At 40.3% G+C, this 17948-nt stretch overlaps 1 protein-coding gene across 2 annotated transcripts in view; it reads left to right on the plus strand.

Annotated features, from left to right (window-relative positions):
• Positions 1–17948, plus strand: part of LOC115153415 (KH domain-containing, RNA-binding, signal transduction-associated protein 2) — a 121681-nt gene that overhangs the window by 58852 nt on the left and 44881 nt on the right. For both annotated transcript variants that reach the window (XR_003867691.1, XM_029698848.1), the window contains exon 3: positions 5507–5623. Coding sequence is in view for 1 of the 2 variants with exons in the window: in XM_029698848.1 (XP_029554708.1) it covers positions 5507–5623 (117 nt within the window). In the remaining variant the exon portion in view is untranslated. The remainder of the gene's footprint in view (positions 1–5506; positions 5624–17948) is intronic.

Genomic DNA, 17948 nt, shown 5'->3' on the forward strand with positions numbered 1-17948 from the left:
AAACTCGTCATTAACCCTGGGTCTCGACCCCGCCCTGTGCAACTGGGTCCTGGACTTCCTGACGGGCCGCCCCCAGGTGGTGAGGGTAGGAAACAACATCTCCACCCCGCTGATCCTCAGCACTGGAGCCCCACAAGGGTGCATTCTCAGCCCTCTCCTGTACTCCCTGTTCACCCATGACTGCATGGCCATGCACGCCTCCAACTCAATCATCAAGTTTGCATACGACACTACAGTGGTAGGCTTGATTACCATCAACGACAAGACAGCCTACAGGGAGAAGGTGAGGGCCCTCAGAGTGTGGTGTCAGAAAAATAACCTCATACTCAACGTCAATAAAACAAAGGAGATGATCGTGGACTTCAGGAAACAGCAGAGGGAGCACCCCCCTATCCACATCGACGGGACAGTAGTGGAGAAGGTGGAAAGTTTTAAGTTCCTCGGCGTACACATCCTAGACAAACTGAAATTGTCCACCCACACAGACAGTGTGGTGAAGAAGGCGCAACAGCGCCTCTTCAACCTCAGGAGGCTGAAGAAATTTGGCTTGTCACCCAAAACGCTCACAAACTTTTACAGATGCACAATCGAGAGCATCCTGTTGGGCTATTGCCTGGTACGGCAACTGCTCCGCCCACAACCGTAAGGCTCTCCAGAGGGTAGTGAGGTCTGCACAATGCATCACCGGGGGCAAACTACCTGCCCTCCAGGACACCTACACCACCCGATGTCACAGGAAGGCCAAAAAGATCATCAAGGACAACAACCACCCGAGCCACTGCCTGTTCACCCCGCTATCATCCAGAAGGCGAGGTCAGTACAGGTGCATCAAAGCTGGAACCGAGAGACTGAAAAACAGCTTCTATCTCAAGGCCATCAGACTGTTAAACAGCCATCACTAACATTGAGTGGCTGCTGCCAACATACTGACTCAAATCTCTAGCCATTTTAATAATTAAAAATTGGATGTAATAAATGTATTACTAGTCACTTTAAACAATGCCACTTTATATAATGTTTACATACCCTACATTACTCGTCTCATATGTATATACTGTACTCTATACCATCTACTGCATCTTGCCTTGTGTGTATAAGGTAGTTGTTGTGAAATTGTTAGATTACTTGTTAGATATTAAAGGCACGGTCGGAACTAGAAGCACAAGCATTTCACTACACTCGCATTAACATCTACTAACCATGTGTATGTGACCAATACAATTTGATTTGATTCGATTTGATTTTGACTGCCCTGGGCCTTTCGGAAACAGGCGGGAGGCACATTTTGGCTATTCATAAGAAAAACAAGATTTGCGTCTTGGGGGTGTGGTTCGATGTGCGTGTGTTATGTTCGCTGTACCCTGGCAGTTATTGTTGTTTGTCCTTCTTTAGTCACCCTAGTTCAAATATCCCAAAAAGGCCACCATACTTTGCGTGATGAATCGCTTAGCAACTGCGTGACGCACCATGACAAAGTGATCGTGATTGGCCAAGAATCCGAAGCTCAGAGCATTTATTAATTTCCCCAATAGAGTATCATTGATGACAGTTGTGTTTGTGATGCTAACGTTAGCTTATGATTGTGAGGGTGTTTGAGTAAAACCCCCAAAATAGCCCTTTATTAAAGCCAAGTCTTGTTCTTTCAACATGGCCTCGACGATGTTTTGTATGTTGTCTCATGTAAACAAGTCAGAGACGCTGTGTCCTATTTGTTATTTCTGTTGTCTGTAAAGAAATGGGCAGGTCTGTCTGTCGGTTGATTCTGCTGCTACAATTGGATAAAGCACACTCAGCACAGCTGTTTCTCCGTGCATGACAACTGTCCCTAGGCGTTACCACCCTGTGTTAGTGGGCAAGTGGGCATGACAAGGCATGATTGAAATCAAAACCCAACCCCTCAAATATCAGAGGTTTTAGGAATGTCATCACTTTCTTAAAATCTCTGTTTTGGAAGATAAAGTATTTATAAAGCTATTTACACTTTGTAGTACATTTTTGGCACTATAATCAATGTTTCTGACTAATATTGATGCCACATATGCCATTTTCAACCAGATAAGTTATATTGGGGAGGTTGAACTCCTCCTTAAAGAGCCCAGTCCAACTGCTGTACCCCTATTAATTTGGTTTTTATCATTTTGAACACACTATTCATGACCTGTAAAGAGACCCCAAGTCGGTACTAGCAATGGAAATAAGGATAACACAATTTTAAGGTAGACATATTACCCTCTAATTTGTAGTGTATATAAGTAACCTCTAAGGCCTTTATTATGTCTTATTAGCCATATAATATGACTTAAGTGATTAGTTATTCAAACATTATGTAATGTAGTACTGACCAATCCTTAATAACCTCATTATTAGCTATAATAAAGGCATATTTGTAGTTAATAAAGAGCAAGTTACACAAGAAACAGACACTTACTAAGCTGTCTTAATATGGGACTAATAAGGGCTTAGTACCTATGTGTTCCCTATAATGAATTGTGACCATATTTTTACATGCATAATTACTTTCCAGAAATGACCTCATTGGACAGAAAGGTGGGCACACCTGCCCTCATATATGCCATACAGCCAACATTCAAGTCAAAATCTGATATAAACAATTGGCAACTAAGCTTCCATATATCATACATACATAGATATACATGTCAGCTGTATGGCATATAACGATAAAATGTGAATCGCAAAGGGCCACACTTTGATTTGATTTATTAGGATCCCCATTAGCCGACGTCAATGACGGCAATGGTGTCCCTTTGCAAGTCATAATATAATCTTATGCAGCCGACATTCATATATATGGATGTATAGAAGAAACTTTAGTTGTTAACATCAAATTTTGACTTGAATGTTGGCTGAATTGCATATATGAGGGGAGGTGTGGCCCTTTCTGTCCAATGATGTCATTTCTGTAAATATTTTCTGCAAGTAAAAATATTGTCTCACCTCATTATAGGGAACACATAGGTAATATGCCCTTATTAGTCCCCCATTGAGACATCTTACTAAGAGTCTGTTTCTTGTGTAACTTGAACTTTATTAACTATTAATTGACCTTTATTATAGGTAACACGGATTTTATTAAGGAGTGGCCAGTAATACATGAAGTATAATGTTTGAATAAGAAAACACTTATTTAAAGCATACTATATGTCTAATAAGACATAATAAAGGCCTTATGTTTTTTATTTAACTAGGCAAGTCCGTTAAGAACAAATTCTTATTTACAATGATAGCCTACCAAAAGGCAAAAGGCCTCCTGCGAATATAAGGCCTTCTTATATAAGCTACTTATATATACACACTTATAAACTACAAATCAGTGGAAAATATGTGTACCTAAAAATAAAGTGTTACAGAAATAATATTTGTTTTCGCTTTTCAGCATAAACAAACTTGATATCCCATGTGCATACAATCATAATTATACTCTTCATATAAACACAATAGTTTTTTCTATATTAATGCATGCAGTATTTCCACATATTTGCTGAATTAGTAACACACCCAGTTCCTAACATCCTCAGGCCTATCGGTGTTGGGGCAGCAGGGGGTGTCTTGCATCATTTCAAACCTAATTTAACTCTGAACCGTGCCCCCTTAAAAGCCCAAATTGCCCACCACGGAGCCTCAGAGCGGCTCCAGACATTCATTAGTGTAATGAGAACAGGACACTCTTCTGCTGCCGCCCAGCGAGCTACTTCTTACTGTAGCCGTGGCGACCATCTGCTCCAGGGCTCCCAGCCAGCTGTAGGATATTCCTGTTAAAGCAGCCCCAGAGAAGACAGAATAACCCACCAGGGTCCTCAACTCAATCACCTCAGAAAGGAGGGATGGATGGATGAAGGGATGGAGGTAGAGTGGTGCTTTGTTCAGCTCCCAACCGTATCCCTTTGCTTTTCATGCTTTTCATGCAGACCTGGGATGCAGTGCTCCTTCATGATGTCAGAGATAAGATAAGCTGAGTATGCAGTCATGTGCCTCCTTGGTATTTGTCAGACTGCTACTGCAATACAGAACACAGTTGGCCATGGCTCTTATTGGCTGAGTTGTATACTCAGCGTCAGTGGGGGGGCTTGAGTAGTGTTGCGAATAGGTTATAGTCATTTTTGAGGCCAGGGCAGGTGATGTTGAAATGGGTGGTTGACCAGCTGACAGCTGTTCAGCTCTGGAGGAGGTTGAGTTTTCAGCTGGTCACACCAAACATTTGAAGGTCAAGTCATTCATTTGAAAATGTTGGCGGGGTGGTCGAGAAATGAGAACAACGGAAGAGACCTCAGCAGGATTTTGGGTCGGTAGTTGCAAATCTAAATGACTTATTAACACATGGGGTGTTTCAAATTGGTGTTCTGATTGTGGTTTTAATGCATGAATAGACCTAGAATAATACATTTTCAATTAGCAAATGACTCAACTAACCGACTGCTATTATGATGTTGAGGGTCACCATTGTGGTCAGTGCTGATCTCCAACAGTGATAAAGAAAAAAGACAGTAACAGTAATAACCCAAAGTGCTATGTTTTATAACCAACAGCAAGTCTACAGTCAGTGAGATGTTATGTTAGCCAGTGCTGAAGGCAGGTGTTTGATAGTTCCTCATCTGGATAGTATTCCTTGATTTCCCATTGGGAAGAAACTCATTATTACTCGCTCTCCCAGCTCTGACCTCTCGATCATTGCCAGGGACATTATTGGCTGGTGCACACGTTTTATTTCCTCTCCATACAACATTGATGACCGTGCTGCATTAACAAGACACATGACCCACTGGGCACAGACATCAGTTCAACGTCTAGTTTTGATTTACATTTGGTGAATTCAACATGAAATCAACAAAAAATTACACCATATCTTTGGAGTTAGGTTAAAAGTTGGGTAAAACAAAAAGGCGAAATACCCTTACATTGATGACTTTTTGCAAATCCAATCAGTTTTCCACGTTGATTCAATGTCATCACATAGAGATTGTTTGGGGGTTGAAATGACCTGGAAACAATGTTGAGTCAACCAGTTTTTGCCCAGTGGGAACTGACTAGACCTCAGTGGTTCAACAAAGGGATGGAGCTGATAACTGAAGACCGTGACTGAGTCTCAAATGGCACCCTATTCCATATACTGTAAAGTGCACTACCCTTTGGGTCCTGGTCAAAAGTAGTGCACTATAAAAGGAATAGGTTGCAATTTGGCACTCAGGCCCTGTTATGTTCTACCTCAGATGAGACTGAGACCCATTCACCTGGGTAATGCAGCACACATGGCTCTGCGTTATTGATTTGTTGTACAGTGTTTTTTCCAGGTCTTTTTTCAATTCAGACATTCTGAATAAAATGATAAGATTTATTTAAAAAGGTTTATTGTTACTGTAATCTATATTTTTATCTAATCTTTTTTCCCTTGCAATATATAACCTAATTTCCATTTACTTCTAAGGTATATAATTGAAAACTGTCAAGGAATCTGTTTTAGAAACATTGCTTTTCCTCTCCTCTGTTGCAGTTTAATTTTGTTGGGAAGCTGTTGGGACCACGGGGCAATTCCATGAAAAGATTACAAGAAGAAACAGGAGCAAAGATGTCCATCCTCGGAAAAGGCTCCATGAGGGACAAAGTAAAGGTATGATGACAACACCTCCTTAGAATGGGGTCTTTGACTGTCTTTGTTTTTACCTTCAATGGAATACTTACTGTCCCATGTAGCTAACATTTATTTACTTTTTTTAACAGGGAGTCATGTTGAGACCAAGGGCCCTTTTTTCAAACGAGCCTTGCAGAATAAAAAATACACACATCAAATATGAATACGAAATGCAATCAACGAATACAAAGAAAAAAAAGAAATACAAAACACAATCTTAGAACACAAACAGATTCATAATCATAGATGAAGCAATTGCATTTCTGCTATTTACTCATGGTCAAAAAGGGTAAGAACGAACATCTCTCGAATTATTTGAATTATGCATATGTTGAATTATGCATATGTTGAATTATGTACAATGACATTCATTACATATACCCCTGTATTGTGACAAGTGATAGCTTAATAGCACAAAATATTTCTGTGAAAAGTCCAACTGCATTCAAATACAAAAAAGATTAATGTAAACTAAAAGAGGTTTAGGGCTGCGCCACAATATCCTTATGTTATCGCTACTATAGCCAAGATAAATGTAATAGTGCTTTAAGTATAGATAGCATTTTGCTTCCCAGCCAGGCTATTCATTCTCAGTGACTCGTGGTCCCCTGAAACCAGCCTTATCTGAGGATCAACACCGGCCCAGAGAACAAAGGGCTGGGTGGTCCAAGTAGCTCAGGTCATTACTGGAGCTTCAGTAGGTCCTAGTGTACTGCTCCTGTATAGAATTATTCAGCTATTGTTAGACCTGGACACATGAATACACACATCTATACAGGATGATAAAAGACCTGCAGTACAACCTCAGTGATGGAAAGGGACAACTATGTTCTCTAACACCTCGCACAGTGAACACTTTTATTCTGCCTGCTGTTAAATCAAATCCAATCAAATGTTATTTGTCACGTGCGCCGAATACAACAAGTTTAGACCTTACTGTGAAATGCTTACTTACAAGCCCTTAACCAATAATGCAGTTTTAAGAAAAATGAAGAGTTAAGAAAATATTGACTAAATAACTAAAGTTTAAAAAAAGTAAAATAATATAACATTAATGAGGCTATATACAAGGGGTACCGGTACCAAGTCAATGTGCGGGGGTACAGGTTAAAAAAATAAAAAAATAATGTATTGGTCACATACACATGTTTAGCAGATGTTATTGCAGGTGTATCGAAATGCTTGTGTTTCTAGCTCCAACAGTGCAGTAATATCTAACAATTCACAACAATACACACAATACCCACAAACCTAAAAGTAATATAATGGAATTAAGGAATATATAAATAGTAGGATGAGCAATGTTGGAGTGGCATAGACTAAAATACAGCAGAATAAAAAACCGTATATCCTGTACATATGAGATGAGTAAAGCAAAAATATGTAAACATTATTAAAGTGACTAGTGTTCCATTATTAAAGTGGCCAGTGATTTGAAGTCTATCTATATAGGGCAGCAGCCTCTAAGGTGCAGTGTTACGTAACTGGGTGGAAGCCGCCTAGTGATGGCTATTTAACAGTCTAATGGCCTTGAGATGGAAGCTGTTTCTCAGTCTCTCGGTTCCAGCTTTGATGCACCTGTACTGACCTCGCCTTCTGGATGATAGCGGGGTGAACAAGCAGTGGCTCGGGTGGTTGTTGTCTTTGATGATCTGTTTGGCCTTCCTGTGACATCGGGTGATGTAGGTGTCCTGGAGGGCAGGTAGTGATGCGTTAGTTGAGGTAATTGAGGTATTATGTATATGTAGGTAGGGTTAAAGTGACTATGCATAGAAAATGAACAGAGAGTAGCAGCAGTGTAAAAAAAGAAAGGGGGGGGGGTCAATGGAAATAGTCTGCGTAACCATTTGATTAACTGTTCAGCAGTCTTATGGCTTGGGGGTAGAAGCTGTTAAGGAGCCTTTTGGACCTAGACTTGGCGCTCCGGTACCGCTATCCGTGCGGCAGCAGAGAGAACAGTATATGACTAGGGTGGCTGGAGTCTTTGATCATTTTTAGGGCCTTCCTCTAACACCACCTGGTATAGAGGTCCTGGATGGCAGGAAGCTTGGCCCCAGTGATGTACTGGGCTGTACACACTACCCTCTGTAGCGCCTGCTCTACTACAGCCCCGTCAATGTGAATGGGGGCGTGCTCGGCCCTCCTTTTCCTGTAGTCCACGATCATCTCCTTTGTTTTGATCACGTTGAGGGAGAGGTTGTTGTCCTGGCACCACACTGCCAGGTCTCTGACCTCCTCCCTATAGGCCGTATCATTGTTTAGTCTTTGATCAGGCCTACCACTGTTGTGTCGTCTGCAAACTTAATGATGGTGTCGTGCTTGGCCACACAGTCGTGGGTGAACAGGGAGTATAGGAGAGGACTAAGCATGCACCCCTGAGGGACCCCCGTGTTGAAGATCAGCGTGGCAGATGTGTTGTTGCCTACCCTTACACCTGGGGGTGGCCCATCAGGAAGTCCAGGATTCAGTTGCAGAGGGAGGTGTTTAGTCCCAGAGTCCTTAGCTTAGTGATGAGCTTTGAGGGCACTATGGACATCACTCTTACGTAGGTGTTCCATTTGTCCAGGTGGGAAAGGGTGGTGTGGAATGCAACATAGATGGCGTCATCCGTGGATCTGTTGGGACGGTATGCGAATTGGAGTGGATCTAGGGTTTCTGGGATGATGGTGTTGATGTGAGCCATTACCAGTCTTTCAAAGCAATTCATGGCTACAGACGTGGGTGCTACTGGTCGGTAGTCATTTAGGTAGGTTACCTTGGCGTTCTTGGGCACAGGGACTATGGTGGTCTGCTTGAAACATGTAGGTATTACAGACTTGAAAATGTCAGTGAAGACACTTGGCCAGTTGGTCAGTTCATGTCCTGGTAGTCCATCTGGTCCTGCGGCCTTTTGAGTGTTGGCCTGTTTAAAGGTCTTACTAACATCGGCTATAGAGAATGTGATCACGCAGTCGTCCGCAACAGCTGGTGGTCTCATGCATGCTTCAGTGTTGCTTGCCTCAAAGCACGCATTGAAGTCATTTATCTCATCTGGTAGGCTCATGTAAATGGGTAGCTCGCGGCTGGGCTTCCCTTTGTAGTCTGTAATAGTTTGCAAGCCCTGCCATATCCGACGAGCGTCAGAGCCGGTGTAGTAGGATTCAATCTTAGTCCTGTATTGATGCTTTGCCTGTTTGATGGTTTGTCGGAGGGCATAGTGGGATTTCCTATAATGCACTTATTGATGAATTCAGTGACTGATGTGGTATACTCCTCAGTGCCATCGGATGAATCCCGGAACATATTCCAGTCTGTGCTAGCAAAATAGTCCTGTAGCTTAGCATCTGCGTCATCTGACCACTTCCATATTGAGCAAGTCACTGGTACTTCCTGCTTTAGTTTTTGCTTGTAAGCAGGAATCAGGAGGATAGAATTATGGTCAGATTTTAAAAATGGAGGGCGAGGGAGAGCTTTGTACACGTCTCTGTGTGTGGAGTAAAGGTGGTGTAGAGTTTTTTTCCCCTCTGGTTGCACATGGTAGAAATTAGGTAAAATAGATTTAAAGTTTTAAGGTCCCCGGACACTAGGAGCGCCGCTTTTGGGTGAGCATTTTCTTGTTTGCTTTTGGCCCTATACAGCTCGTTGAGTACGGTCTTAGTGCCAGCATCGTTAGGGTTTTATGAGGTCAGATTGGGCAATAACTTCTTTCTACTCAGTATTGACCCTCTAAAATGTTCTACATTTTGTGAATGTTGTTCCCTTTATACATTTGGTATTTAGAGAATTTACAATAGTAAATGCATTTTATGAGAGGTTGTTTTTTCAGCCATCGTTTAGATTGTCCATTATTTGTGACATACATTACAAGCATCTCATAAAGTTATCTTCTATATTTGTTACATGTCACCTTTTCTTACATCTTGTGTAGACAACCTTACTGTATCACCATGGATATACACAGTTAACATGCCTACAAACAATACACCTCCAATGACTATTTTCAGTGGTGAACAATTGACATTGTAGCAAGGCAATGATGATGCCTTAGAGTAAATATGATTTGCTCTTTGTGGAACCAAATCAAATGCCCCTTCTTTATGAGCACAACATTGCAATAAATTGTAGACACATTTACAATTGACTTTATATGAAATGAGCATGAATATAAATGGGTGGATGGGATTGCGAAAAGCTCATATCTGATATGCTCATATTGCAAAGTAAACATCCTTGCGACATCATTATTTTTCACCTCAACCTCAACTGTAACAATAAGATGGTGTATGAATACCCTGAAGATTATATTGGACTTGATCCATTGTAATGACTACAATCAAATCAGCACACTTGTTCTGGTGTTTTTTTCGTGGCAGGGCTCAGGAACACTTGCCATGCTGTAGGTCACCCTAAAATGTCAACATGCACAATGTTTACTATTCTTAAGCCTCGATTTGAACACTGATTTATGTATTCAAAGGAGATGATGCTTCTTGCCTTCCTACTGCGCAGTTTGACATCTCTCCCGAATCCCATCTGCATTGATGACGTGCCAAGAGTAGATTGTGAAAAATAACATCAAGGCATAACATCTCCACCCTCATCAGTCTGTGTGTATAAACATGTTGGTTTTGCTAGCTTCATAGAGCAGTTCAGCTCCGCAACAGAACTTCACAGACATTTGGATTTCATATCTCATTTGATTATTGAGGTGGTACATGCATATTTTTGTGTACTGATTCTCAGGTTGAATATTTGAGCATGCATATATTTGCATAAATAATTATCTCAAAAGGTCAAATAGGTGATGCTTATATTTGTCCTGTTTCACACATGTACAAGTGTGTGGCGTGAAATGGAAATATTTTTTTTTGCATATCCCATTCCCCTGAGACACCCTCGGAGAGAGATTTTTCACCTAGTCGGCTCGATGGATTCAAACTTTCGGTTACTGGCCCAACGCTCTAACCGATAGGCTACCTGCCACACTTATCTTGGGGATTTCAGACAATCCAACAGACCCTTGTTTGAGTAATGTCATGAAATTCTTTTGATTTCAACAGATACCACTGTGTTGTTATGTCGGCGGAATATGTAGTCTGAGTGAGCAGTGATTTTCAAATGGATACAGAAAACTTGAAAATAGGAGCTTCAATAGCTTTCTTGAATGTTACACAACAATTTCAAGTAAATCTAACAGTGCTCAAGTAGAAACATGAGCACACTGTTTTGATTGATTCATTGTAGATCTGCAATACCCTGCAGATACAGTACATAATGATGATATCTTCTGCTCTCTTGTTTTTTTCTCTGGGGGTAAATACCACTTACTGCTGTGATACTGTATGTCTCTTCAGTATCTAGCTCTATTTCTAGTACTTCTCTGGTAACATGAGACAATCCTATGCTTATTCTACAGGGAGGGAATAAAAACATTTCATGCCCTTTCTACTATAGCCTACTGTATCATAACCTACGGGCAGTCTCACAAACAGCTTTTTAGGCTTTATGCTAATAATAATAATGACTACAAGGCAGGGGATTCTAGGGTGTCTTGTTTGATTTTCAAGGAATATTCTGCAATGAAAGCAATTTTTCATTCCAAACAAGCTGCATAATTTATGCTTTAAGTCTTAGGGAAGCATTTTCAAACACTACTCTCCGAGGCTGACTAATTTTCTATGCATTGGATGTGTGTAGCGTAGATATTTAGAGGTCAGCTGTCAGCCCACATGTTATATCTATGTATGAAGTCTTACTACTTTTCCTTCATGTCATACTTTCCAGTAAACTCCTCTCTGGGACCAATGATGCATATAAACCCTGGATTGTTGATGCTATGAATTGGCTATTGAGAGGCTTTGAAGCCACCGCTCGGCCATATTGGCACTCCCCAGTAGGAGCAGTCCTCCATAGGAATGAATGGAATTCTACAGTATTTAAATTAAATGTTTCAAGGACAAAAGTACATTTTTTGTCTTAGTGGGGACATTAATGTCTACATTCGTTTTTGCCACATTTATTCCATTACAGACACCGAATTGCATACTTTAAATTATATAGTGTGTGCTAAACATACAAATAAAACATAAAAAAATATATTAAAACATATTCCTTAAAATATATATTTTTTAGATGACTAATGTTAAACTCTTAAGGATCTACAGGATCGGTGTCCCTATACCGGGACGGTTGTTGCTAACATGTGCTAATGTGACTAGAATGACGTTGTAAGTAACAGAAAACTTTCCAGGACATAGACATGTCTTATATGGGCAGAAAACAACAATTATTGTTAATCTAACTGCACTGTCCAATTTACAGTAGCTATTACAGTGAAAAAATGCCAGGCTATTGCTTGAGTAGACTGCACAACAACAACAAAAAATGTATCACGACAACTGGTTTGATACATTCACCTCTGAAGGTAAATAATGTACATGACCGTTCAAAGGTTTGGGGTCAGTTAGAAATGTCATAGTTTTTGAAAGATAAGCTCATTTTTTTATCCATTAAAATAACATCAAATAGATAAGAAATACAATGCAGACATTGTTAATAATGTAAATGACTATTGTAGCTGGAAACGGCTGATTTGTTATGGAATATCTACATAGGCATACAGAGGCCCATTATCAGCAACCATCACTCCTGTGTTCCAATAGCACGTTGTGTTAGCTAATCCTGTAACGTCTGCTTCCAACTCACTCCCTCAAACACGTAGATCCCCTGAACGCAGCTCACTCTCCAGATCCCAATCACCTGAATTCTAATCACCTGTTCACACACCTGTATGTCATTATCCCACACTATTTGGTTCAGTTCTTTGCACCCCATCTCTGTGAGGTATTGTTTGTTTTGTGACACACATCTTTCTGAGCGCTGGGTTTCCCGTGATTTACTCCTCCCGTGTATGACAGTTTTTGCCTATTCCCTGCCTGTACCTTAGCCTATCGGATTTCCAGTTATCTACCTATTGCCTGATCTCCCGGACTACGTTACTAGCCTTTTCCCTGCCTGTACTGTTGCCCCTTTTGGACCCCCTTTGTATGACCTTCTGCCTGCCCCTGGACCCAGCTACCTGCCTCCTCCTGTGGTCCTTTACAAATAAACACCTGCTGCGCCCTGCGCTTGAAACCAGCTCTCTGTCTCCCATCATGTTCAAATCCAATTACAAATCCAAGTTTATAATTTTAAAAGGCTAATTGATCATTAGAAAACCCTTTTGCGGGTACTCTTTATTGAAGCTGCTGGCTTGGTTGGGTTGTGTTTCAGAGGACGCACGGCTCTCGACCTTCACCTCTCCCGAGTCCGTACGGGAGTTGAAGCGATGAGACAAGACTGTAACTACCATGAAATTTGGGAGAAAAAGGAGTTGAAATAAATAAACAAATAAGACTTACCCAGAAAGACTGATAGCTGTATTCGCTGCCAAAGGTGATTCTAACATGTATTGAATACTTATCTAATCAAGAGATTAGTGTTTGATTTTTTTTTTTCTTTTACAAATGTAATGACAATTAAATCAGTTTTAATCCTACAAAAAAGTAAAGTGGTGTGAATACTTTCATTGGGTTGGACAGCCATTTTCTATTATGAAGGAGCAAATGCAAATAATCTTATTACGGGATCAAATAATTGTTTTAGTTGATCATTCTGGTTTATGCATTTTATTTTCTTGTTTCCCAAGATAAGCAATGTTTTTCAGATTTGAATGCATTTCAACTATAGTGAAACTATAGAGTATTGTGTAGGGCAGTGGTTCCAGGGTTAACTAGTCCTACATACAAGTAGTCACACGATGTTCTGTCATATTAATGAGAAGAACCTCAGTGACAGCTAGGAATCCTGAAAGAAAGGGATCTTTGACATGTGGCACTTGACTAACTGCTGCTGAAACTGGGTCATACGATTCTATTAAACTAAGTAAAAGTGTCAGGGTGAAGTGGTTTCCACTCCTTTGATATGTGTTTCTATACAGTACAGTACAGCAGGCAACATCATTGTATTTCTCCGTATTCCTCAGAAACACACCAGAGACCTGTGTCTTTTTGTGATCAATAAAGTCCCTGGCTGTCAGAGGAGAACTTCCAAATGCAATATGATTTGAACAGTTCTCAGATATACTTTGACTCTGTGTTTGCCTTAAAGTTTGTCAGTGTGCCTTTTAACAGACCTGTCATACCAGTGCTATTGTAACGAACGTCGTAAGGATTAGACCAAGGTGCAGCGGGAACGTGCATACTCATCTTCTTTATTAAATCAAAAGAAGGAAAAACAAACAAATCACATATACAAAACAACAAACACCACTAAACAGTCCTGTCATGTGCACAGACACAAAACAGGAGACAACTACCCACAAATCCCATTACAAAAACACCCCTATACATAGGACCTTCAATCAGAGGCAACGAGGAACAGCTGCCTCCAATTGAAGGTCAAGCCAATGAACTAAACACAGAAATAGATAGACTAGACTGAACATAGAAGTACACTAACATAGAACATAGACCAAAAAAAAACAGAACACATAAAACAAACACCCCTCTTACAGAAGTACATAGCCCAACAAACCCCGAACCACATAAAACAAACACCCCCTGCCACGTCCTGACCAAACGACATTAACAAATAACCCCTTTACTGGTCAGGACGTGACAGCTATGACACTCTTCTACAGTACCATAAATCCAGCTAATAACCTACCTATCGATTATTAATTATTTCTTACCAACTTGTGGAAGTTGATTATTTTGTAATCAGTGTGTAATTGTAATTAATAAGTGGTGTCTTTAATGTGTTCTAATAATTACTTTAACTAGATAGTAGACCAGTGTTATTATGCCTCACTAACGGCGCCTTTTGCCTATTCCCTGCCTGTACTTTAGCCTATCGGATTTCCAGTTAGCATTTATAAAATGTGATATGCAACATTCCTGTTATGTTGCATATCAGATTACCAATCATCCATTTCATACAGTCATATTTGTTTGTGCCATTGTCTATCTATGAGACCTATTCATATTGCCTTCAACTATCTTCAACTTCTGCTGCACTCACGACCTGCTGTACTCATATTGAACCAATAAAAAAACAAAAATTACATTTATGTTGGAAGACAAACCCAGCTTTTAAAACAACAGAGCATTTCAATTGTCTGTTCTCTATTGACGTCAATAGTAAAATACCTCTAATTTAATATTTTTGTATGGTTTTATTTGAGTACAGGACCAGACCACACACTCACATAAATACACATATTGTCTCACTAATTTAAATAGTGGTTACTGTACCTTGAACAAACAATGACCAACCAGAGAAAGGAGGTAGAATTTCTAACCATCCAGTGTAGTTTATTGTTGGACGTCTCTGTGCTTTGCACATGTTCTGTGGTGAAATAGTGTGTTATAGTGTTTTCATATAGGCCTACACAGTCATTATATTTTCTCATATGTTCTCTATCTGTGTAGAATACAGATGATTTCAGGCATTTTAAATTGTCCCACCCTACATTAGCTCTACACCAATTGCTGTGCATTTACAGCCACCATTTTACAGTTAGCTACTAGAATTCTATAGTACTGTAAAGAACAATGCACTATGGGGGCTCAATGGCATTCCACTACACTACTGTAAAATTAACATTTTGCAGTAAAGTACTTTATTACCAGTTTTACAATAATTTTACTGCAGTATATTGTAAATTATGGTGCATTGTGGGAACATGTTGTGGGTTTGGAAAGAATCTCTGGCTTATTAACATATTTCGATGTGTGCCTTGTATTTGCTGCACCCGTGAGTGAGAATGCAGTACACCACAGACTACGGTACCATACTGTATTTTAGGAATCTAAAAACCTTGTCCTGTAAATATACAGTTACTTGCTGGCAACTCTTCTGCCAGTAATTTACTGTAATTCAGTACCACTCCAGAGAAAACAGTACCAAACCGTATTTTTTAAGCGCTAAAACATTTTGAACTGTAGTGGGTGCATGGTATAGTTGTTTCTAGCTCATTAACATATTTAATGATGTGTCTTGTAAGAGGTTATTTTTAAAGTGTAAGAGGCTATTTTTAAAGCTTAAAGTGCAAGTAATATAAAACATCAAATATCATTTGATATGCCTTAATAATATCATTGCATATTCCCTGTTAGCAACTGGAGAATTGTTTTTCAATACAATTCAACAATAAAGTACAGTATTGCTGTTTTGATGTATATTTACTGCAGCGTTCTGTAAATGATGGTGTATTGTGGAAAAATGTTGTGGGAGGGGAAAGAATCGCTCGCTCATTAACATATTTTAAGGCGTAAGTGGCTATGTTTGTTGCACCTGTTAGCGAGAGTGCCGTACCAATTTAAGTGATATGTGGTGTTAGTTCCCTAACAATGAAATGTTTATAGGGTGCAGATCAGAGTGGCAGCGGGTCTTAATCCTTTAATGGTTGAATATTTACCATGTCCTTTTGATCTGTTTTGCCCTGTAATCACGGCCAGTTTGGAAGTCTTTGTTTAGGCCTCTAGAAGTACAAGTGATATAAAACACCTAGTATTCATTAATAATCTGTAATATACAAATGCCTAGCAGCAAACTTGCTGGCACCAATCGCATGCAATTACAGTAAAAATAATTATTACAGTTTAATAGTAACTTTTACAGTATTGTACTATGTTTCATTGCTCTGACATTATAGTCATTTACAGGAAGCTGGCACCAAGTGTCAAGGTTGTCGTAGGAATGAGCGGACCAAAGTGCAGTGTGTGTGTCGTTCCACATTTTATTTATACTGTGAAACTATGCAATACATAAATAACCTGAATGACAAAAACAACAAACCGTGACGCAGTGGTGAAACATACACTGACTCAAAGATACACAAACCCAAGTGGAAAAAAACCCTACTTAAGTATGATCTCCAATTAGAGACAACGAGGACCAGCTGCCTCTAATTGGAGATCATCCCAAACAAAACCAACATAGAAATACAAAACTAGAACATGAACATAGAAATACAAAACATAGAAAAAACACCCCCTGTCACGACCAGACCTACTCTACCATAGAAAATAACATCTTACTATGGTCAGGACGTGACACCAAGTTACCGTGAATATCTCAGTAATGTATTGGCACTATCCAGCGATAGGCAGAGATATATCTTTTTTATATATTTTTCTCCACAATTTTGTGATATCCAATTACGATCTTGTCTCATCACTGCAACTCCCCAATGGGCTCGGGAGAGGCAAAGGTCGAGTCATGCGTCCTCCGAAACATGACCCGCCAAACTGCGCTTCTTAACACCCGCCCGCTTCACCCAGAAGCCAGCCGCACCAATGTGTCAGCGGTAACACTGTTCAACTGACAACCAAAGTCAGCCTGCAGGCACACCATCCCGCGACAAGGAGTCGTAAGAGAGCGATGAGCCAAGTAAAGCCCCCCCAGCCAATCCCTCCCCTAACCCGGACTATTGTGCGCCGCCCTATGGGACTCCCGGTCACGACACAGCCTGGGATCGATCTCGGGTCTGTAGTGATGCCGTTAGCACTGTGATGCAGTGCCTTAGACCGCTGCGCCACTCGGGATTATTTTGAAGACCAATGTATCCTTAAAAAACTCTGGAAATTTGTGAATGTTTAGACCGACACCATTAGGTTACCTCCCTTTAGGGTAGCTATGGGTTTCAAGAATACATTTGCTCAAGTGCCTCTTTCACCTTGGAACCAAATTAGGTTATCTATACAACATATTCTTAGGTCATCATAGCCTGTCATGTCGTACGCTCTCTGGGAATCAAGAAGTGTTTATTAAGAACTGGACAAGAGGGCTGATGTGATGAGGGAGTGCACCACACCACTGATCAAGCATCAGGGAGAATTCCCACATCAAAGCATCTCCAGTCTTTGAATGTGTGCCAGAGCCCAAGGTAATCAACATAAGAAGGTAATGCTGGCTGAAGTAATTACTGGCTTTCTGAAGAACAGTTTGTAGTGGCGACCTTCAGCAATCAGGACACTTTGGAACAGTGACTGGTCCTTCAGAGTGGGAGGTAGTGTAGTTTCTCTGATGAAGATAGGATCTCTTAGTCATTCACAAATTCAATATAGCACAATACTAAATGTCCACATGCTGGTCATATCTTCATAAACCAGAATCCTACCTGGTGTGTTTGCATTGTTGCGTAATGATTGATTAACATCACAGTTAGTCAGACACTAATACATACATTCCAAGTTAGGATGCAACCCCTGTATGTCATTGAAGACCACAAATACAGTTCACACATCATTCAAATTTGTAGTATCTTATTTATAATGTAAAC

This window comes from Salmo trutta, chromosome 18 (assembly GCF_901001165.1).
Source record: "Salmo trutta chromosome 18, fSalTru1.1, whole genome shotgun sequence".
NCBI lineage: Eukaryota > Metazoa > Chordata > Actinopteri > Salmoniformes > Salmonidae > Salmo > Salmo trutta.